Source organism: Rhineura floridana, chromosome 8 (genome assembly GCF_030035675.1).
Source record: "Rhineura floridana isolate rRhiFlo1 chromosome 8, rRhiFlo1.hap2, whole genome shotgun sequence".
Taxonomy (NCBI): Eukaryota; Metazoa; Chordata; class Lepidosauria; order Squamata; family Rhineuridae; genus Rhineura; species Rhineura floridana.
This window is the reverse complement of record NC_084487.1, coordinates 97,191,373-97,214,730: the sequence shown is the minus strand read 5'-3', so window position 1 is coordinate 97,214,730 and position 23,358 is coordinate 97,191,373. Positions and strand designations below refer to the sequence as shown.

The window sequence follows — 23,358 nt, the reverse complement described above, 5'->3', positions numbered from 1 at the left end:
TACAACACAGGTACAAAATGAGGAAAAGACCTCAGAAGTTGTCTTAATACCAGAGATGTAAGAGTATACTTGGGCTATATTCCTATAGTTTGAAAGAATTAAAAATTAGGAGGACTTTGGAAAGCAAGCTGGATCAAGCTAATGAGAAATTAGCATAACCCAAGCTCTTTCATCAGCCCACTAGCAAGTATTTACCTGGCCACAACTTTATAAGTGGATTCCTTTCTTCAAGTCATGCCTTCAAAACAGTTCAGCTGGGAAATTTTAGCAGCAATTTAATAGATCTCTTAGCCTTGGAGGGGGGATTCATGAACCAAACAAAGTGAATTATCCTCAAAAGCCAGATTGGAATGCTTACCTGGCAAAGGACATTTATAAAATGCCCTTCCTTCAAAAGAGCTCGGGGTGATGCACAACAAACATATAAACATCATAACTCAAACAGAACAGCTCATTCAGAATGGACACACATACCACAAGGCCTGGAGTAGTAAAAAAACCTAGAAGCAATGAAATAAAAGCTGTCCATGATTGCCAGCATGCACATCTACAGTATCCAGAAAGCCATGCTGAAGGACAGTAGTCTACTCAATAACATGAACTATGACACTATCAAAGCAAATCTACAGCAAGTGCAGTGCTATTCACTGTGCTGCACGTAAGATTTAAATGTCTGCATAGATGGATTCCCAGCCACCACATTTATCTATTTATTTCTTACATTTATACCCCACATTTCTTTCATCTTTGAGAACATCTGCCATTCACATAGGTACTGGGGATCTTTGTTTCACATGAAAAGGGGGCGCTAAAACCCTCCTTCCTCGTGCACCTTCCCTCCCTGCACTTAGAATCATAGAATAGTAGAGTTGGAAGGGGCCTATAAGGCCATCACGTCCAACCCCCTGCACAATGCAGGAATCCAAATCAAACCATTCCTGACAGATGGCTGTCCAGCTGCCTCTTGAATGCCTCCAGTGTCAGAGAGCCCACTACCTCTCTAGGTACAGTAGGGCCCCACTCACACGGCAGGTTAGGTTCCAGACCCCTGCCGGAAAGCGAAAACTGCCGAAAAGCGGATCAGCTGTAGCGCAGGGGGCTGGAACCTAACCCGCTGATTGCACCAGAGGAGGAGAAGATCAGATCTTCCCCTCCTCGGGTGCGATCAGCTCAAGCAGGAGTCTGACCGCCCCTGAAGAGGAAAAGATCAGCTCAAGCAGGGGAGTCTGACCGCGCCAGAAGAGGAGATCAGCTGTAGCACACTACAGCTGATCTTCCCCTCCTCTGGCACGATCAGCTGGAGTGCGGGGAGCTCCAGCCCCCCCTCCAGCTGATCTCCCCGCTGGTGCTGTATTAACAGAACGCCAAAAAGCGGGGCGCCAAAAAGCGGGGGCCTACTGTAATTGATTTCATTGTCGTATGGCTCTAACAGTTAGGAAGTTTTTCCTGATGTCCAGTTGAAATCTGGCTTCCTGCAACTTGAGCCCATTATTCCGTGTCCTGCACTCTGGGATGATGGAGAAGAGAACCCAGTCCTCCTCTGTGCGACAACCTTTCATGTACTTGAGGAGTGCTATCATATCTCCCTTTGGCTCCCGAACTAAGAGAAGTAAGTGGCACCTGTTTCTCCAATGGCCCAAACTACAGTTGGCTTCCACTGGTCTCAAGTCCCCAAGGCCTTGTTGGTGGTGTTGCCACCGAGCACTGCCCGGTTTGCACTGACCTGTGACAGGATCTTTTCAGTGGTGGCTCCCTATTTGTGGAATGCCCTTCCCAGGTGGCATGCATGTAGTTCCCATGCAGTCTCCCATCCATGCACTGACCAGACTCAGACCTGCTTAGCTTCAGCAAGGTGGCAGCCTCATGGGCCTTCAGACTATAGTCTGAGACCAAATTGCACAAATACACATGGCAATAATACAATTGCTGCTCCTATAAGTCAATGGCCATGCCCCAACCACTTCTGCAAAGCAGACCTTTTAGCAGGCGAAGGGCATTATGGGAATTTACTCCACAAAATCTGTTACCAGATCTAAGGACACACACAAAAAAGCCAAACTGGAGGCAAATGGGTTTGACCTAGATGGGAATAATTCCTTTGGAATTATTGCTTCAGGACACCACCCCCTTTTTTACTTGTTTGCTCTTGGGCCATTGTTTTTTATGAGATAGTTTGTATTTATTTTTGTCTGATTGACAGGATAAGTCCAGGGCGTGGTTAATACCTCATTATGGGAGGCAGAGTTATGCTCACCACCTTGAAAGAGGCAGTAGTGGGGCCCCTCTTGAAGAGGTCCTCCCTTGATCCAGAGATTTTACAAAACTACCATCCAGTCTCTAATATTCCCTTCCTGGGCAAGGTGATCAAGAAGGTAATGGCTGACCAGCTACAGGTATGCCTGGAGGAAGCAGATTATCTAGATCCATTCCATTCTGGTTTCAGGGGCAGTTTTGGCACCAGAACAACCTTGGTTGCCCTTATGATGACCATTATTAGGAAAGAGATAGGCATCCCTATTGGGTTTTCCTTGATCTCTTAGCACCTTTTTACACTATTGACCATGGTGTCCATCTGGAGCAATTCAAGGGGTTGGGAATGGGAGGCACTCTATTACAGTGGTTCCACTCCTACCTTCAGGGTCACTAGCAGAAAGTAGTACTAGGGGACTGTCCCCATGCCCTTTGAGTTGTGGGGTCCCACAAGGGTTCATTCTGTCACCTATTCAACATCTGTCTGAAACTGTTGGAAGCTATCATCCTGGAATTTGGAGCACACAGCTCTGTCTCTCTATTCCCTCATACTCAGGAGAGGCTGTGAAGGTGTTGGACAGGTGTTTGGAAGCAGTGGTGGGCTGGCTGGAAGCCAATAAATAGGCTGAATTTTAATAAGATAGTGCTATAGGTGGGTGGCTCCTGTGTCAAGGAATTAGGTGTACAACCAGCTATTTGCATTCCATCTGAAGGAACAGGTTTGTAGTCTGGGAATACTCTTGGATTCCAACTTGTCACTTGAGTCTCAAGTGGCACCTGTAGCTAGGAGTGCTTGTGCCCAGCTCTGGCTGGTTTGCCAGCTAGGGTTGTTCCCTGATCAGGATAGCCTTGTTCATACTCTGGTAACCTTCTGCCTTGACTACAGCAATGTGTTCTACATGCAGCTGTAGCTATGAAAAATGCAATTGCTAGGTTGGTAAGTGGTGCAACCCAATGGAACCATTTGCCACCAGTCCAGGAGTACTGCACTGGCTGCCAGTGAGCTATCAGGCCCAATTAAAGGTATTAATACTAGCATACAAAACCCCAAATGGCTTGGGACACTAGTACCTAAATCAGCACCTTGCCCAGTATTAACCATCTCAGGCACTGTGAATATTAGGGATTGCCCAGTTGGCAGTGTCCCATGACAGGGCCTCCTTAGTGGTAGTTCCCCATCTGTCATTATTAACTTTCAGGATAAATGTAAAAACCTCCCTGTTTCCCCAAGCATTTGATGGTAGTCCCTGACTAGCCTGAAATTATGTTTTAAGAGTAGGTGATGGCTTTTAGGAGAATTGACTGTTTTTAGAAGGTTGTTTTAAACTTTTTAGAAAATTCAATTATATTATTTCAGTAGTGACATGTTTGCCACCCTGGGCTCCTTGGGAGGAAAGGTGTGACATAAATTTAATAAATAATAATAGGATACTCCCTGTAAGGAGGCATCAGGTGTGCTGGTGGCTGCTCCCAAACTCCCCACATGGGGAGAGCATGCTTGTTGGTTAATGAGATTGCCCTAGGTGAAAGATGGGGAGGAAATGGATGTTTGTTTTTTCTGCTGTTGTTGGGTTGTTTTTATTTAGAGGGCCTATTTTTCTGTACATGATTATTGGTTAGTTATTTGTTAGTTCAAGGCTGGAGCGTTAATTAAAGTGAGAATTGGATGGAATGATGTGGTGGGTAAAAGATTTTTTAAGCAATATTTTTTATACAGTAGGGCCCTGCTCACATGGCTGGTTCTGTTCCGGACCGCCACTGTAAAGTGGAACACATTGACTAACATTGACAAAAATGGCACCCGACGCCTGAAAAATGCCGTAAAACCGGAACAAGCGCCATAGAAGCGGGGCCTTTCTGCAATTGACAACCGCTGTATCGGTGGAATGCTGTAAAGCGAAGCGCCACAAAGCGGGGCGCTACTGTATAATATATTGTGTTGCATTTTTTATCTTGATATTTTGTATGTGATTTGTTTTTGGGTTCTTGTTTTACTAAACATTGTTTTTGTATAGCACTCTTATGTTTTTTGTAAACCACTTTGAGGTTTTATTACAATCAAGCAGTATATAACTTTTGCTAAATAAATAAAATTGTTGAGGGACATTTATTTAACTATATTACTTAAAATATAGAGAGATTATGACTGCTTGGTTTGAATGTGGAATTTGCATTGCATTTCTCATCTTAACTTTTTGTTGTTGGGATTTGTAAACTGTTTAGAGGTTTCTGTGGAAATTAGAAAGGTATTAAATTATATCCTGAAGATGGCTCAATTTATTTTGCTCCAAACTTGATTACTTTGAAGTCAGTTTTCAACTGAAATGACTTAAAAGTATGGAACAGCTCTTTTAATGTAAAATGTGCAGGACAGCTCTCAAACTGCTGGACCAAACAGCAGAATTTCATTATCTGTATAAATTATGCAAATGGTGTAAATGTGCTTATATTTGCTCACTTTCCCACAATCTATTCTGCTTCTGTGTACTGCCAACTAAAGCCTGGCCTCCAGTATTCAACTGTCCCCTTGTCCTGCTTCAGATTTTATCAGACACTGTTGTTCTTTATCTTTGCAGCCATAAGGGCAAAATGAAACATTAAAAACACTTTTCAGTTTTGTAAATGAAAACCTGAGATTCTCAGAATTCAGCATGTTGTACCTTTTCCTCATTTCCACAGAATCATCTACACGCCCATCCCGGTAAGCAGTTTTTTTGTTTTTTGAGAAACGACAGCCAGCGGATCATTTATTTTTGCAAACACAGGCATGGTGACAATACAGATAGATAAAATAAGCGGTAATTTAGATTGAGGAAGCAGAATCAATCCGGGTCCATCAGCGAGCTTGTCCTAGACTGTGTGTAACTCCGCACTTTTAAAGCCTAAGCATTTGTTAAGCGACCCGTTGTTGCCAAGCCTGAAGGCAAACCAAGCAATAACAGGACACCGAACCACCACTGTCCTATCGAGCTGGCATTTTCCTGCTAGCGAAAAAGCGTATATAGAGATCCCGATGTTTCTCCAAAGTGAACTACCGTGTGGAGGAACTTTCTGTTTCTCCGCGCGCTCTTTGGGATGGAGATGATTCACTCGTCCTCCCTTTTCGCAGCGCGTCTCTGCAAGTGCGTAAAAATTGTGGCAACAGTGCGCGCGCGCGCGCGCGCTACGAGGCAGCTCCTCAACAACACGAAAGCTTGCTTTTCTACCCAGTGCCACTCATCCAAGCAGCGAGTTGCGCCCACATCGAATTTCCTAAGCCTTTTCTAAACGCAGCTCTGTGCGCCACACCGCGCGAGGGCGGTGCTTGTGTTGCAAGCAGTAGTGGATAGACATGGCATCGCTCCTCCGTCCCAGCCCTGCCGTGCGCCCTGCACTAGGCATACGCGCCGCGCAACAACTTTTCGACAGCTCTGAAGGAGGGAGACGACCGTACAGGCAAGCGCCACCGATGCTCCTACATGTGAAGCTTTCTGCCCAGTCGGGCCGCGCAGTGCCCTCCTTCGATTGGCTGAGGGGCACGTGGAAGAGGCAAGCGGCGCGCGCGTGCGGGTCCCCCCACCAACTTTCTATTCCTCGGGCGGGAATAAAGTAGCCAGCTGCAGCAGGAGGCACCTGTACGCTTGGCTCGGTGGGAGGAGAGCGAGCGAGAGGAACGGGGAGGGGGGAGGAGGAGGGAAAAGCCGGGTGCGGCGCATGCGCGGTGCGCTGCCCCAGGCCTGCCGCGGCCGCAGTCACTTCCTGCCCTTGCGCCCATCCGGCTCCGGGGTCGCGTCGCGGGCCGCTTGGGCGGGACAGGCGACGGCAAGTTTTAGTCGGGACGCAGCGACAGCGCTCCCCTTCCCCCCTCCACCCCGGCGGAGGTAGGGTCTCTGCGTGTGCCTTCGTGGAGACTCGCTTGGCGCTCGCTGTCACCTGCTGCTGCTGCCGCCGCCGCCGCCCGGAGAACCAAAACAGGCAGAGCGAGCGGCTTCTTTTTCTTTCCCCTCCCGCGCGCGTCCTGCCGGCCGGTGGGGACAGTCACAGACAGGGAGAGCGGGCTGCTCGGTGGGGTCACCCTCCTCCTTCCCCCTCTCCTCAGCCCGCCATCAAGACTCGCTGGTTGGGCTGGTGGCCGCCCCGTCCAACAGGAGCCTCCGTAAGTGTGGTCGTCGCTGGAACTCCTTCAGACAGACAGCTAGGCAGCTACTCCGCCTGTCCTCCGTCATGGGCTGCCGTCCCGATAGAGGGGATGCCTTCCGCGCTGAAGCTGGGAGCTGAGCGCGCCCCTCTAATGCTGGGTGGTTGAGAGGCGGGCGGGCGGTGTGACAGGTGGCACCGGAAGAGCGCGCAAGGAGGTGCCTGGCCACTGGCACTAGGGGTGTGGAGAGGGACCCGCATATGGGCAGAGAGGATGGTAGGAACTCGTGTGTGCGGGAGAAAGAGAGGCATTTGGGAATGTTTCTTTCTGTATTGGAATGCTCGTTCCTATACTGCTGGTGTGAAGGGGAGAGAATGGTAGGTGTTGGAGGTGTCATAATAGTTGTATTGGCCAGGCTGGTGTTCATGTATATGGCTGGGATCAGCCACTACTTATCTCCTGGGGCTACTTTGAGAAGTGAGTTAAGGATAGTGGGCCAGTGCCTGGTCGTTGCCCCTCCCAGTCTCCTATTGTGGCCTGCAACATCTGCTGCCATTGGGGCAACAACTTGATCCTAAATATTCTCAACAGCATAATTCAAATAACATGCATCAGCTGCTACTCTCCTTTGCATCCTCACACCTTTGAGGCCGAGACATTCACGGGACACTTCTTGCTTTAGTTTTGATTGAGAGCTGAAACAGGTGCCTCCTGGGCCATGCCCACTGGTTGGCATTGGTTTATGATGAATGCGGTTGCATGTTAAGTAGGATTTCAGTTTTCTTGATTGCATGGCGTGCGCTACTAAACCTTGCATATCATCCTTGGGAAAGAGAGGACTGGTTTTGGCTGTTCTGTTGCAGTTGACATTCTGCATGTGGTCATATGTCTCTTTTCACAGTGATACCGACTCCTGACAATCAAAATGGGTTCTGGAGATTAAGTCCTAAAATTGCCTAGTTAAGTTGCTCAGGTGGTGTTTTGGTGTGTGTATATATAGCAAACTGTCAAGTTGTAGGATGACTCCTTGTTGGAGATATTTGTATGGAAATTACAAAATGTTATGAATGGTAGAGCTTCAGAAATTCCTGGTGCGTGGTCATTGCACTTACAAACACAATGTGGGATACAAAGTATTAGGCATATTTTCCAGCCTTGTAGCTGGATACATGGAGAAGCAGCAGATGGTGGTGAAAAGTGATAGAAATAGTATATAGACATGTAGTGCTGTATTTAGACATGTATTGTGGACATGTATTTAGACATGTAGGCTGTATACCTATGGCATGGTAAGATGCATATCTGAATGCAAATGGGTGGTTTAAGTCCAAATGTTTTAAATTTCCATGAAAAGTCTGGTTAAATCAATGACTTAGTTTCCCATATTGAAATATTTCCTCAACAAGCATATATATCTATTGCTATGCCAATGAAATCATACCAATTTGCAACCATAGATCTTTTATACAACCTGAGAGTTGCATTATGCACCTTCTGTCATCCGCATATAGACTTAGAGACAAGAGACAGACTTCTGTTTTGGTACTCTATGCAAGGATACTAAATATGATCATTTAATGAATGCTAAGGCATTCATTATTTGGAAGTGAGTCCTATTGAAAAAAATGAGGCTTACTACTGAGTAAACATGCATAGGATTGAGCTGTAAGTGTCTAGAATTTTCCATGAGTAAGAGCTAGTATTGCTGGATAACATAGTGGGGGTTTTTGGAATGCAAAGTAACTGCTTTTACTGTTTGTTGTGTGTAGTAGTGTTAAGGCACAACTTCCATTAGTTGCTCCTGAAGTTGCTCTTGTGGCTTGCTGTTTTGAAGGAGCAAGTGTTATATATCGGCAAACAATTTAAACATTTTAGATAATGACATTTATAGTGCTCTTCTCCTTAAATTTTAACATAAGGGAACCTGCCCCTGCAGTGTGCTTGGAAGTAGCCTCAAATGTGTGAGGCTCCAAAGGAGACTAGTAGTATATAAGTTAGCATTGTGGTGGCTGATATATACCATTTGAAACGTGTCTTTGAAGGATATTCAGAATTAGGTTGTGTAAAACTACTGGATTGGAGGAGTCACTCCATAAGCTCATAAATATGTTAAACGTTTTTAATTCTAAGTAGTGCATTTCTGGACTTTTTAAAATTGGCTCTGCTATCCCTTTCCCCTTTCCCATTTTGATTGAAGCAGACCATTGGGTGCTGAAGGAGTGCTGGTATGTACTGGGACCACAAACAAATAGCCCTTTCTACAGTAGGACATCATCTATTTTTCTGCATTTTTTATTTAGATAAATAAAATATTTTTGTCACTTTTAGTTCACTTTACAAAGTGTATTGTGAATAGGGCTGAGAGTGAAACTTTTATTTCTGAGGCTCCAGTATGCATTTGATGGGCTTGTATCACTCTCCTGAAAGAAGCAGTGAATATTCAGAGTCTTGAATTCTCTATCTTCTTTGATTAAAATCCATGTCAGGTAATAATTGCTATCCAGCCCCTCCTAATCTCCCTTCCCGTATTGCTGGTGGCATCCTTTTAAATTCCATTTACCCAGCTGGAAAGACCAGTGGCAACAAACAGCAATGGGGACAAAGAAGGAAGAAGGCCTTGGCAAACTGTTCCATAGCACTCTTGGGAAAAGTATATTTCCCAGGGGCCACTGCAATCTGCTGGCCCTGGAGAGACTTCACTCCTTCTCCCTTCCCATGGCTGTGGCTGTTTGCTTCTGTTGGAGCAGGGCAACTGGCTGCATCAGCCATGTAACGGGTTAGAGGGAAGATAGGTGAGGTTGGGGGTTGAGGTGGGGAGAGAAGGAGGTTGGGGGCTTACAAGGCATAAGCCAGCCAATTTGAATTAGCCCTGAAATCCAAGTTTTAGAGGAGCCCTGTCCTGATTTGGGAGGAAGTGTGCAGCCTCATTTCCTGACCAATCTGATGCAACAGTGGGAGTTTACCCACCTCTAACTGTAACAGCTATTTCTAAAACAAAATGCCATAATAACTGCTGAATAGAGAAGACTTCATTCTTCCATATGTAGAATTGTTCTCTGTATATGTTCAATATTCATTGTTGATTCTCAGAATGGCAGTTTTATAGGGATCTTATCTAACAGCACAAAACATTATATTTCTTGGTGAATGATAGAGAATTTGCTTGCTTTAGCAGAAATGAGCTACTAAATGTAGAAGGAAACAGGTCGTTGTAAAAAATGCCTCTAAGGGACAAGTGCTGTCAGACTGACCACCATCACCATGGATGCTGTGAACCAGGTAATAGTACTGTACAAATGAACCTTCTCCTTTTTAAAAAAAAAAAAAGTTGCAGTAAGAAGCATTTGGAGACAGAGAGACAGGATTACATAATGTAATGGAATTAGGACATCTTCAGATATTAAGTTATATCCTCAGTAAATGTTTGGGTAAGCATCACAGAACCATGACATAAAACTGCTTCAGGGAAATTATTGCTGTTATTGTTAAATCTGTGTGGCCTTATACGCTAAATTAAAGGGGGGCAGGGAAAAATTTTTTTCAGAAACTATGTGAAACATTTTTTTTCTGTGAACAAATAACTCAATATAAAGATATATAACAGTATTTTAATGTAGGTACTTCACTGTAATAAAACACGCATGAGCTTGTCAAAAATGGTTCATAATTTAAAAGCATATGAAATAAGGAGAAGATAAAGAGGGATATACACATGAGTATGTGCTTCAGTTTAAGACAAGACAACTATACATATAATAATACTGAGGTTGCATTCCCATACCTACTTACCTGAACTTAGCGGGACTTCCTTCTGAGAAGACCTGTATAGGATTGCATTCCAATTTGTTTACAGTGCATTCCTATCTCCCATGAGAGTAAGTCCCATTGAATGTGGTGGAACTAATTTTCCAAGCGAACAAGCATAGGGTCAGATTGGTATACTGCACTTGTGTGTGTATGTATATATATATGTGTGTGTGTATGTATGTGTAAGTATATATATGTGTGTGTGTATGTATATATATAATTGCTAGGTAAGCAGGTACTGGTTACAATATTTTTTTTAATAGATTTTAAAAACATTTTAATTGACTAAAACATGCTCCTCATAAATTGATCTGAACTCTGCTTCTGTTGATATATATTTTTTAAAAAATCTAAAAACTGCAGATGGCAAGTATTATCTTAAGAAGCATTTCCCCTTTTCTCTCATATAGTTGGAATATCTTTTCTAAGTTGATTCTCAATATGATGTATGTGATGTATCATCTAAAACAAAGGGGTTGTATCCAACTAAATTTTACTCATGGTGGAACTATTGAAATAAATGGACTTGACTAATTTGGGGCCATTAATGTCAACTCTGAGTATGACTTAGCTGGGTACAACCCAAAAAAGTAAGTTGCTTTGGAAGAGTTTTTATCCATATGCCGATTTAATTGATCAGTTGAATCTCTACTAAATCTCATATGATTAATCAACATATTTCTTTAATTGGATGACAGGTCTGTTAGAAAGCTTTTCAAATAAAAATCTATCATTGAAATTAATTTTCTTAGAAGGGTGTTTAGTTGAGTCTGGACTGACTCAACAGGTAAGACTTAATAGACACTTGCATAATCCATTGTTTAAGTGAGATTAATGCAACCAAGCAAAAACAACAACCAACATCAAACCAACAATTTTATTTATTTATTAAATTTATATCACACCCTTACTCCCAGAAGGAGCGGGGGGGGGGGCAAACAAAAACACTAAAAACACTCTAAAACAAAAAGACTTCAACAACATATTAAAACAAAGCGTCCTTAAAAACATCATTTAAAAAAAGCTTTAAACATATAAAAAAGTAATTCCAACACACATGCAGACTGGGATAAGGTCTCTACTTAAAAGACTTGTTGAAAGAGGAAGCTCTTCAGTAGGTGCCAAAAAGATAATAGATATGGTGCCTGTCTAATATTTAAGGGGAAGGAATTCCAAAGTGTTGATGCCACACGATTAACAAGTCAGCTTCCTTTGTTGTGCGGAACGGACCTCCTGATAGAATGGTGTCTGCAGGAGGCCTTTACCTGCAGACTGGGTATATAAAGGGTAAGACGATCTTTCAGATATCATAGTCCCAAGCTGCATAGGGCTTTGCACACCAAAACCAAAACCTTGAACTTGGCCCAGTAGCTAACGGGCAGCCAGTGCAATTCTTTCAGCAACAGGATGACATGCTGGCAATATCCTACCCCACTGAGCAATCGTGCCACCACATTTTGCACCAACTGCAGCTTCCAGACCAACCTCAAGGGCAGCCCACATAGAGTGCATAACAATAATCCCTTAATAATAACCAAATGAACGTAGGAATAGCTTGACTGAATGTTGGTAATACTCTTGTGGCAGATTTCTAGCAGTTATGTGTATGCTGTCCTTCCAAAAAGTGATTTGTGATTTCTAGTCATAAATTGTACTTCCTAATAAGGAGGGACATGGTGATGCTACTCCAATTTCAATGATCATGTGTAGAGGAAGGTACAGTCATAGGGAGGTGGTGAACTACCATAGAAGATGAGGGCAAGGCTATTTACACATTCTTCCTTGCTCCTACTCCTCCCATGGGCTGGTTCCTTATTGCTCATCTGCTGTGCCCACAGGCCTGTGTGTGCTATTGTTTAACACCAGATCAGTGCACAATAAGACCACACTCATCCATGATTTGACCATGGACGAGGGTGCCAATTTGGTGTGTATTACTGAGACCTGGTTGGGTGAGCTTGGAGGGGTTGAACTGACCCACCTTTGCTCACCTGGATACTTGATGCAACATCAGCATAGACTGCAGGGAAGGGGGGGAGGAGTTGCTGTGGTCTACAGAAAATCAGTCTGTCTTGGAGCTGGCTATGAGGGCCTGTACCTGGTGTCGGGCCAAGGAGACAGCAAACTAGGGTTGCTGCTGGTATATCATCCCCCCTGCTGCCCAGCAGCATCTCTGACTGAGCTGGCGGAGGCCGTCTCAGCTGTGGTATTGGAGGAGCTCAGAATGATAGTCCTGGGTGATTTCAATGTCCATGCTGAGACTGTCTCTAGCGTTTCAGCTCGGGAGTTTGTGGCCTGCTTGACCACCATGGGTTATATTTCAAGTTGTCACTGGCCTGACACATAGAGCAGGGCACACCCTCAACTTGGTTTTTGCTCCAGATGGAGGAAGGGGTGGTCTGGAGATGGAGGACTGGATTTTACCCCATTGTCATGGTCAGACCACTTCTTGGTGAAGTTTGGACTTATGGCTCTGATTCTCCCCTGCAGGTGTGGTGGACAGATTAAGATGGCCTGCCCCCGGAGACTAATGGAATCCATTGGATTCCTGAATGCTCTGGAGGAGTTCCCAGTAGATAGAGCAGGTGACCCTGTTGAAGCCCTTGTCACATTGTGGAACAGCGAGGCACATTGGGCTCTTACCACAGTTGTCCCGAGTGTCCTCTTCAGCATTGTGGAGCCTGTTTGCACCTTGGTACACCAGTGAACTAAGACCAATGAAATAGGTTGGACATGGCTAGAGCGCAAGTGGCGAAAGTCTGCTGTGAGGCTGATCAGGCATGAGTAAAACATTATAACTGTGCCTACTGTGTGGCGGTGAAGGCGGTGAAGAAGGCCTGCTTCTCTGCCAACATTGCATCCTCAAGTAGCTGTCCAGTGGAGCTTTTCCGTATTGTCAGGAGTCTGTTGGCATGAACTCCAGGAAATGAAGCCTTCGGAGGCTCACTGTGAATTGTTTGCAAGACACTTTGGGCTCCTGCTGGGAGGAAGGGCGGGATATAAATCAAATAAATAAATAACGTTACTTGCTTCCATAGTAATCTTGATGCCCCATCTGCATCTACTGTAGTCCCCAGTAAGGTGTCCAGTGCAATGTCTGCTGCAGCTTCTTGGTATCGGTTTCAGTTGATGCAGCCTGATGATGTGGACAAGGTGCTTATGATGATGCGGCCACCACTGTGACCCTCAACCCTTGCCCTTGTTGGCTTGTTAAAGCTTGCCAAGGGGGTTTGACTGAGTGGATCCAGGGTGGACCCATTGGTTTGTGACTATTACCTCACAAATACCTCCTTTTTGGGGAAGGTGATTTAGAGGGTTGTGCTGTTTAGCATCTATATGAAGCCCTTGGAAGCAGTCATCAGGAGATTTGGCGCGAGGTTTCAGCAGTATGCTGACAATACCCAGCTCTGTTTCTCTGTAACATCTGAATTGGGAGAGGCTGTGCAAGCCCTGGACCAGTGCATGGACTTGGTAGTGGGTTGGTTGAGGGTCACTCAACTGAGTCTGAATCCTAGCAAGACAGAGGCACTGTGGGTTGGTGCTTCCAGAGTTTGGATAATTGGTCGGTTGCCTGCTTTGGATGGGGTTGTACTCCCTCTGCAAGAGCAGGTCCATAGTCTGGGGGTGCTCCTGGATCCATCTTTGTCGCTAGAGGCCCAGGTGACCTCAGTGGCTAGGTGTGCCTTTTACCAGCTTTGGCTGGTAGGACAGCTGTGGCTGTTTCTGGACCGGAATAGCCTGACCACTGTTGTCCACGCACTGGTAACTTCCAGGCTGGATTACTGTAATGCGCTCTATGTGGGGCTGCCCTTGAGGTTGGTCCGGAAGCTGCAGCTGGTGCAAAATGTGGCAGCGTGATTGCTCCCTGGGGCAGGGTATCACTAACATGTCACCCCGTTGCTGAAAGAATTGCACTGGCTGCCCATTAGCTACTAGGCTAAGTTCAATGTTCTGGTTTTGGTGTACAAAGTCCTATGTAGGTTGGGACCACAATATCTGAAAGATCATCTTACTCCTTATATACCCAGTCGATCACTGCTCTCTGCGGGTGAGGGCCTCCTGCAGACACCATTTTATCAGGTCAGTTCCGCACAACATAGGAAGCAGACCTGAAGTGTAGTGGCACCTACCCTGTGGAATTCCTTCCCCTTAAATATTGGATAGGTGCCATCTCTGTTACCTTTTTTTTGCCTACTGAAGACCTTCCTCTTTCAACAAGCCTTTTAAGTAGAGACCTTATCCCAGTCTGCATCTGTGTTGGAATTGCTTTTTAAAATGTTTTTAAAGTTTTTGTTTAAAAAAGATGTTTTGTTTTAATACATTCTAAATTTTGTTTTTATGATGTTTCAGAGTATTTTTGTTTGCCGCCCTGCGTTCCTACTGCGAGGAAGGATGGGATATAAATCAAATAAATGAATAAAAAATGGATAGGCTCTGTGTGTATGTGTGCTTATAGCCTATGTAGGTCAGTTACAGACAGTACAATTATTCTGGACATAGATATAAAAAACTACTTAATTGTCAGTGTTGACTTCCAGATGACAAGTGCAGCAGTATATTACAGTATGTTAACAGAACTTTCATATATATGGGCATAGCCTCGGTGCAATGAACATTTCTTACTTTATTATTATTCATTGAATTTATATCCTGCCCTTCCTCCCGAAGGAGCCCAGGGCGGCAAACATAAACAAAACCATTTAACAAAAAGAAGAAAAACATATTAAAAACAATTAAAAAAATTCTAAAGCACAATTACAATTAAAATATTCTAAAACACAGTTAAAAACATTATTTCATCAGTGATCTTTGGGTTGCCAGGAACAGCCATCTTCAGCCATCAAATGCCTGGATAAACAGGAATGTTTTCAAATTCCTTCTGAAAGTTAATAGTGATGGATAGTTTTTTAAATTGTTTTTAATGTTGTATTTTAAAATTGTTGTAACCTGTTCTGGGACCTTTGGGTGAAGGGTGACTAATAAATGTTCATAATAATAATGGAGACAAACACACCTCATTGGGGAGGGCATTCTACAAACGGGGAACCACCAATGAAAAGGCCCTGTCATGGGTCATCACCAACTGGGTAGCACTCAGTGGTAGCAACACCAACAAGACCTCACCTGTGGATCGTAGGGTCCAAGATGATTGATACTGGGGAAGGCTCTTTTTTAGATAATTGGGTCCCAAGCCATCTAGGGCTTTATATGCTATGGGCCTGGTAGCTCATTGGCAGTCAGTGTAGTGCTTTCTTTGTGAACATGTCCCTTAAGCTGTTTTTTTTAAAACTATTTATCCTAAATATTTTGTAGTACATGTGCTGGAGCCTGGAGATCCTCCTTTATTGCAGCAACCTCTTCAAACATCAAAATCTGGCATTCAACAAATTATTGAATGTTTTCGATCAGGTATGAATTACTTCTTTAAATAATTCTTTGGCTTTAATGCTTAGAATACTTTCACGTTGACATCAATGACATTTGCTCAACAATGTAAAAACATTATTTTTGTATTAAGAAAAAAGGCATTATTAAATTTTCCTAGATATTTCTTGGATTTGATTGTGGGTTGTATTCAGTGTTAGTTATATTCACAGCAGACTCACTGGGTTGTATTCATCTAAATTGTGCACACAGAACTACTTCCAGAGGCCCAGCAGAACCTCTTCTTCCCCCATATGCTCCCCCACATCTGCTGTGTGGTTTTCCGCAACTCTGTGGAGCAGATTTAGCGGGACATGTGAGGGAAGAGGGAGGTAAAGTTCCCTTTCACTCACAGAAGTTTTTCTGTGTGCACAGTGATTTACTTGGATACAACTCATTAATGGACATGGTTCTTCATTTTAGTGGGTCTACTCAGAGTAAAGCTAGGTTGGACACAGCCCTATGTTTTTATGTTTATTTTTATTATTGTATTAATATTTGAGTTTCAAACACACTACCCTGGAATCTCATGTTTTGGATGATGCCAGGATTTAGAAAATTTCAAAATAAATAGGTTCACTTAAACCACTGTTCTAAAACCACTATTACCAACAGTATTTAGTCGGATGCTTCTGGTACTCCTGGGTATTGGGTACCTGTAGGTGTACTGCTCTGTGGAGCTTTTTATGTAAGATATTTAATCTGGCGGGTTTATTTTAGGTGTGTAAATGTAGAAGGTTCTTTGGTTGTACTGTGTATATCTTAACTGAGACTGTACCATTTCAAATTTTGTAAATCACTTTTTAAAGTTGTACACTTTAAAAAGAGGGATTGAAATGTTTAAAATAAATAATATAAATTATTTATTTACCACAATGATGATGATCTGGCTCAGGCTATAAACTCTTGGTTTTTTATCAAGAGTTTTTGCTGGCTACTGATAGCAGTCTTTATGGGATTTTCATAACATTTTTACTGTTTGCCTGATTGTTTGTTTTACTTAATTTTAATTAGGTAGGATATTGCTATATGCTGTCTTGAGATACCCTCATAATAAATAAAATATAAATAAATATATTTTAGATATGGTAAATTGGTAATGGTAAATGTGTTCTCATGTTAATCTGGCCAATCCATTTGTAAAACTGTACAAGCTGGTGGCTTTTGCCCTACCTTGTAGTAATATTCATAAGTTTATTATGTGGTGTAGGGAAGAAGTAATTCTTTAGCCTGAATTCAAAAATTTGGAATTTCTGCTTCAGAAATGTCGTAGTGTGAATTCTGCTTTTTAGTAATACTGTCTGGTGTTATCTTGTTTTCTGAAAAAAAGAAAAAGGATTCCGGGTTTACTTTGTCAAGCAGCACAATAGTATATTGTTTCTATTAGGATAATCTTTTCTGGTTATGGTGGTGGTGAAATATGTAGGTGTATGTTACCAGCTGAGGATATAGGTATTTTAGGTATTTGTACGTTGTTTTTTACATTTTACTTGGGTTTGTGCCCTTCAGCATTTTAATTGTCTGTTACTAGTTTTATCTTTGCTGTTTTGTCGTATTATATTTATATCTTTTCATAGAATCATAGAAAAGTAGAGTTGGAAAGCCTACCACCTCCCTAGGTAATTGGTTCCATTGTAATGTGAACCTCCTTGAGAATACAGTTGCAAGGCAGTACAGAAATATCTGGAATAAAATATAAATGAATATTTTATTTATTTTTATTTTATTTAGTTTAATTTATGTACCGCCCTAAGCCCGAAGGTTCTCTGGGCGGTGTACAAAAAGATAAAAACAAGCACAATATATAAATACAATAAAAACAATAAATAATAAAAAACAAACAAACAAACAATAACGAACCAAACAACATCCAAAATACGGAAATGCTGTTTAAAATACACTTTAAAATGCCTGGGAGTATAAAAAGGTTTTCACCTGGCGCCGAAAAGATAGTAGCGTCGGCGCCAGGCACACCTCATCAGGGAGACTGTTCCACAGTTCGGGGGCCACTACTGAAAAGGCCCTGGTTCTAGTCATCACCCTCCGAGCTTCTCGATGGGATGGTACTCGGAGGAGGGCCTTAGATGTTGAGCGTAGTGTACGGGTAGGTTCATATTGGGAGAGGCGTTCCACCAGGTATTGCGGTCCCATGCCGTGTAGGGCTTTATAGGTCAAAACCAGCACTTTGAATCTAGCCCGGAAACAAATAGGAAGCCAGTGCAGACGGGCCAGAACAGGTGTTATATGAGCGGACCTTCTGGTCCGCGTCAACAATCTGGCCGCTGCATTCTGGACTAGCTGTAGTTTCCGAACAGTCTTCAAGGGCAGCCCCACGTAGAGCGCGTTGCAGTAGTCCAATCTAGAAGTTACCAGAGGATGAACAACTGAAGCGAGGTCGTCACTGTCCAGATAGGGACGTAGCTGGGCTACCAATCGAAGATGGTAAAAAGCATTCCGTGCCACCGAGGCCACCTGGGCCTCAAGAGACAGGGAAGGATCGAAAAGAACTCCCAAGCTACGAACCTGTTCCTTCAAGGGGAGTGTAACCCCATCAAGAACAGGATGAACATCCACCATCTGAGCAGAGAAGGCACTCACCAACAGCGTCTCAGTCTTGTCTGGATTGAGCTTCAGTCTGTTAGCTCCCATCCAGTCCATTATCGCGGTCAGGCAACGGTTTAGCACGTTAACAGCCTCACCTGAGGATGAAAAGGAGAAATAGAGCTGCGTGTCATCAGTGTACTGATGACAACGCAGCCCAAAACTCCTGATGACCGCACCCAGCGGCTTCATGTAGATGTTGAAAAGCATGGGGGACAGTACCGATTCCTGCGGGACTCCACAATGGAGAGTCCAGGGTATCGAGCAATGTTCCCCAAGCACTACCTTCTGGTGGTGACCCACCAAGTAGGAGCGGAGCCACTGCCAAGCAGTACCCCCAACTCCCAACTCCGTGAGTCTTCCCAGAAGGATACCATGGTCGATGGTATCAAAAGCAGCTGAGAGATCAAGGAGAATCAACAGAGTCACACTCCCCCTATCCCTCTCCCGACAAAGGTCATCGTACAGGGCGACCAAGGCTGTTTCGGTGCCAAAACCGGGCCTAAAACCGGATTGAAATGGATCAAGATAATCAGTGTCATCCAAGAGCCCCTGGAGCTGGCCAGCAACCACCCGTTCCAGTACCTTGCCCAAGAACGGAACATTCGCCACAGGTCTATAGTTGTTCAGGTTATCTGGGTCCAAAGAGGATTTCTTCAGGAGTGGTCTCACTACCGCCTCTTTTAGGCAGTCAGGGACCACTCCCTCTCTCAAAGAGGCGTTTATTATCTCCTTGGCCCAGCCGGCGGTTCCGGTCCTGCCAGTTTTCACCAGCCAAGAGGGGCAAGGGTCCAGAACAGATGTGGTCGCCCGCACCAGTCCAAGGATCTTGTCAACATCCTCAGATCCTTGTAATCTGATTTCTGGAAAGACTTCTCTCATGATGTGCCTGCTATACCTGTAATCTCTGCACCTTGGGCAGAAATTCTGCAGGCAAAGCTCTTCCCGTCACTGAGGCGTGGTCAAGAGGGAATGCTCTGATAGTTGCATTTCTACCTGTCGGGCAACTGCTAAAGACAGAGAAGGAGGAGAGGGACAACTCTAAAAAGAACAAGATGCTCAAAGAGCATGTCAGACAAGGAAGCAAGATTGTCCAAGATGGCGAACTAGTAAGACGCCGAGCCGAGAGCTCCGCTAATATAACATCGGATAAAGGGGGAGGAAGGACTATACCTTGGCATTTGCTGGCAGGCTGGCTTGGTGTTGTTCGATGTGGTCCCTCCTGTGTCTGTCTGACCGTTGTGTTGCCTGCTGTGGCGTTTTTCGGGGCCGGTTTGAGACGGAGAGGAGTGCGGCCTGTTGTTCCATCTGGAGGCCCCTGTTCGACGGCCCACTTTCCTCGTTAGCGTCGCCGGTGGATGACGCGGCTCTGTGGGGCCTTGGAGGCGAAGAAGACCCAGGAGGCAGCGAGGAGGCGGCCTCACCATACCGCCTGCTCTGGGAGTTGCCCGAGTCCGAGCCCAGGCGTCGTTGCGGCCTTGGGCGCTGTGGCGCCGCGGCTTCAGATTTTGGCTGCCGCTGCTGCCGTCGATCCGGGTGCGGCCATTGCTGCAGCTGATTCCCGTGGCGTTGCGGGCCGGGTTGGGTCGCAGCTACTGCCCGGGACGTGGAAGCCCCTGTTGCTGCCACTGGGCTGCCCCGGAGTGCGAGACTGGTGCTGTGTCATTACTGTTCGAGTGGGCGCTGTTGTGTGCACGGATGCGGATGCTGTTGCTGTCATTGTCGTCGTGCCCGCTGTTGTCATTTATCATCATCTGCTTGGGCGTGGATCAACGAGGCCCGGTCGCTGCTGCTATCTCTTCTGAGGTGCGCCACCGTTGCCGCTGTTATTTGCTCCTGCTTGGGTGTGGTTACCGCTGTAGTTGTCGCCGCCGCTGCTGCTTGGCTGTGGATCGGCCCAAGACAGACACTGCTGGCCCGCATGCCTGAATGTTGGATGCTTTGACGTCTGCCACTGTTGTTTTAGCTGTGATTGTCTGGTGTGGATGAGTTTGAGTTATTGTATGAACTGTATGACTGTGTTGTCTGGGTTTTTGTGTGGCTGATTTGTGGTTCGGGTTTGGTGTGAATGGGATTGAGTGAGTGTGTGAGTGCATGAGCGTATATTTATGTGTGTTTTGTCATGTGCCTGGGAGAGAGAGTTCGACCGGGGGGACTTTCGGGGGCCCCAATCAACGTAATGACGGGTAATGGGAGGTATGGTGATGTGAGAAGAACATGCCAGGTAAGGGGAACTCGTCTCAGACAAGTTGTGTCTGTACCTTGTTCTGGTCCTTCTCACACCCGCAGGACTGTTGGTTGTCCTATCAGCCAGCCCTCGGATCTCCAAGTGCTGCTTTTACATGCCAGGTCGGTACATAATAAGATCTCCCTCGTCCATGACTTAATTGTTGATGAGGGGGCCGACCTGGCATGCATAACCGAGACCTGGGTGGGTGATCAGGGAGGAGTTGCTCTTTCCCAGCTCTGCCCACCTGGGTATACGGTTCAGCACTGTGGCAGATCCGAGGGTTGGGGAGGTGGGGTTGCTGTGGCCTATAGGAGTTCTCTCTCGCTCATCAGGCACCCTGTCCAGGTGACGACTGGCCTGGAATGTCTCCACCTTGTGCTGGGTCAAAGAGACAGACTGGGAATTTTGTTGATGTACCGTCCACCCTGCTGCCCAACAGCTTCCCTGACTGAGCTGTCAGAGGTAGTCTCGGAGGTACTGTTGAGGTCCCCCAGACTATTAGTACTGGGAGACTTCAACATCCATGCCGAGGCTGCTTTATCTGGGGCAGCTCAAGACTTCATGGCCTCCATGGCAACCATGGGGCTGTCTCAATTTGCCACTGGCCCTACACATGTGTCGGGGCACACTCTTGATTTGATCTTTGCCACTGGACATGGAGATGGTGATCTGGAGGTGGGGAGTTTTTTATCGACCCCATTGTCATGGACAGATCACCGCTTGTTGAAGTTTAGGCTTACAGCCACCCTTTCCCTCTGCAAGGGTGGAGGACCCATTAAGTTGGTCCGACCTCGGAGACTAATGGATCCTTTGGGTTTCCAAAGGGCTCTGGGGGATTTTCCGGCTGATAAGACAGGTGCTCCTGTCGAAGCCCTGGTCGAACTGTGGAATACGGAAATGACCCGGGCTGTGGACACAATCACTCCGGCGCGCCCTATCCCATGCAGAGCTCATGCAGCCCCGTGGTATACCCCGGAGCTGAGAGCGATGAAGCAAGAGAGGAGAAGGCTTGAGTGCAGGCGTACTCCCGACGGATGCAATTACACCTTGGTGAGTGCCTCCACCAAACTCTATACAGAAGCGGTGAGGGCAGCGAAAAAGCGACATTTCGCTGCCACTATTAAATCAGCTCTCAACCGCCCAGTGGAGCTCTTTAAAATTGTCCGAGGGCTTTTACATTCTAGCCCTCAGGATATTATAGTACCTTCTGAATCCCGCTGTAACGAGTTCGCTGGGCACTTCCAAGATAAAATATCATGCATCCGCCGGGACTGGCAGTTGAATCTAATGAGGTATCCGGAACACGGTCTTGTCCTCATTTATTGGATGAGTTTCAGTTGGTACAGCTTGAGGACGTTGACAAGGTGCTTGGACTGGTGCGTGCAACCACCTCTGTACTGGATCCTTGCCCCTCTTGGCTAGTGAAAGCTGGCAGGGATGGAACAGCCGGCTGGGCCAGGGAAGTGATAAATGCCTCCTTGAGAGATGGAGTGGTCCCTAGTTGCTTAAAAGAGGCAGTAGTGAGACCACTCCTGAAGAAACCTTCCCTGGACCCAGATAATTTGAACAACTATAGACCGGTAGCGAATGTTCCATTCCTGGGCAAGGTCTTAGAACGGGTGGTTGCCAGCCAGCTCCAGGTGCTCTTAGATGACACTGATTATCTAGATCCGTTTCAATCCGGTTTTAGGCCCGGTTTTGGCACTGAAACAGCCTTGGTCGCCCTGTATGATGACCTATGTCAGGAGAGGGACAGAGGGAGTGTTACTCTGTTGATTCTCCTTGATTTCTCAGCTGCATTTGATACCATCGACCATGGTATCCTTCTGGAGAGGCTCACAGAGTTGGGAGTTGGAGGTACTGCTTGGTGGTGGCTCCGCTCCTACTTGGTGGATCGTCTCCAGAGGGTAGTGCTTGGGGAGCATGCATCGATACCCTGGACTCTCCATTGTGGAGTCCGCAGGGATCGGTCTTGTCCCCTATGCTTTTTAACATCTACATGAAGCCGCTGGGTGCGGTCATCAGGAGTTTTGGAGTGCGTTGTCACCAGTATGCTGATGACACGCAACTCTATTTCTCCTTTTCATCTTCTTCAGGTGAGGCTGTTGATGTGCTGAACCGCTGCCTGGCCGCGATAATGGACTGGATGAGAGCTAATAAACTGAGGCTCAATCCTGACAAGACCGAGACACTGTTGGTGAGTGCCTTCTCTGACCAGATGGTGGATGTTCAACCTGTTCTAGATGGGGTTACACTCCCCCTGAAGGAACAGGTTCGTAGCTTGGGGGTTCTTTTCGATCCATTCCTGTCTCTCGAGGCGCAGGTGGCTCGGTGGCACGGAATGCGTTCTACCACCTTCGGTTGGTAGCCCAGCTACGTCCCTATCTGGAAAGCGATGACCTCGCCTCAGTTGTGCACGCTCTGGTAACCTCTAGACTGGATTACTGCATTGCGCTCTACGTGGGGCTGCCTTTGAAGACAGTCCGGAAACTTCAGTTAGTGCAAAACGCTGCAGCCAGACTGCTGACGAAGACCAGGCGGTCCGCGCATATTACATCTGTTCTGGCGTGTTTGCACTGGCTTCCTATTTGTTTCCGGGCTAGATTCAAAGTGCTAGTTTTGACTTACAAAGCCTTACACGGTGCGGGACCACAGTACCTGGCGGAACGCCTCTCCCGATACGAACCTACCCGCTCACTACGTTCAACATCTAAGGCCCTCCTCCGAGTTCCAAATCACAGAGAGGCTCGGAGGGTCGTAACAAGATCTAGGGCCTTTTCAGTGGCTGCCCCCGAATTATGGAACAGTCTCCCCGATGAGGTCCGCCTGGCGCCTACACTTCTATCTTTTTGGCGCCAGGTGAAAACCTTTTTATTCTCCCAGGCATTTTAATCTACCTTTTAAGCTTTTAATGTATATGAGGTTATTT

General features: G+C 45.7%; 1 protein-coding gene across 3 annotated transcripts in view; it reads left to right on the top strand.

Moving 5' to 3' along the window:
- Positions 1-23,358, top strand: part of ZNF800 (zinc finger protein 800) — a 73,589-nt gene that overhangs the window by 36,408 nt on the left and 13,823 nt on the right. The window contains exons 1-3 of one of the 3 annotated variants that reach the window (XM_061640179.1): positions 5,888-6,385; positions 9,540-9,646; positions 15,488-15,583. In XM_061640179.1, coding sequence (XP_061496163.1) covers positions 9,586-9,646; positions 15,488-15,583 — 157 coding nt within the window. In that variant the 5' untranslated portion in view covers positions 5,888-6,385; positions 9,540-9,585. Of the gene's footprint in view, positions 1-5,887; positions 6,386-9,539; positions 9,647-15,487; positions 15,584-23,358 lie in introns of those variants that run through there. The other 2 variants (XM_061640178.1, XM_061640180.1) reach the window with 2 other exon arrangements.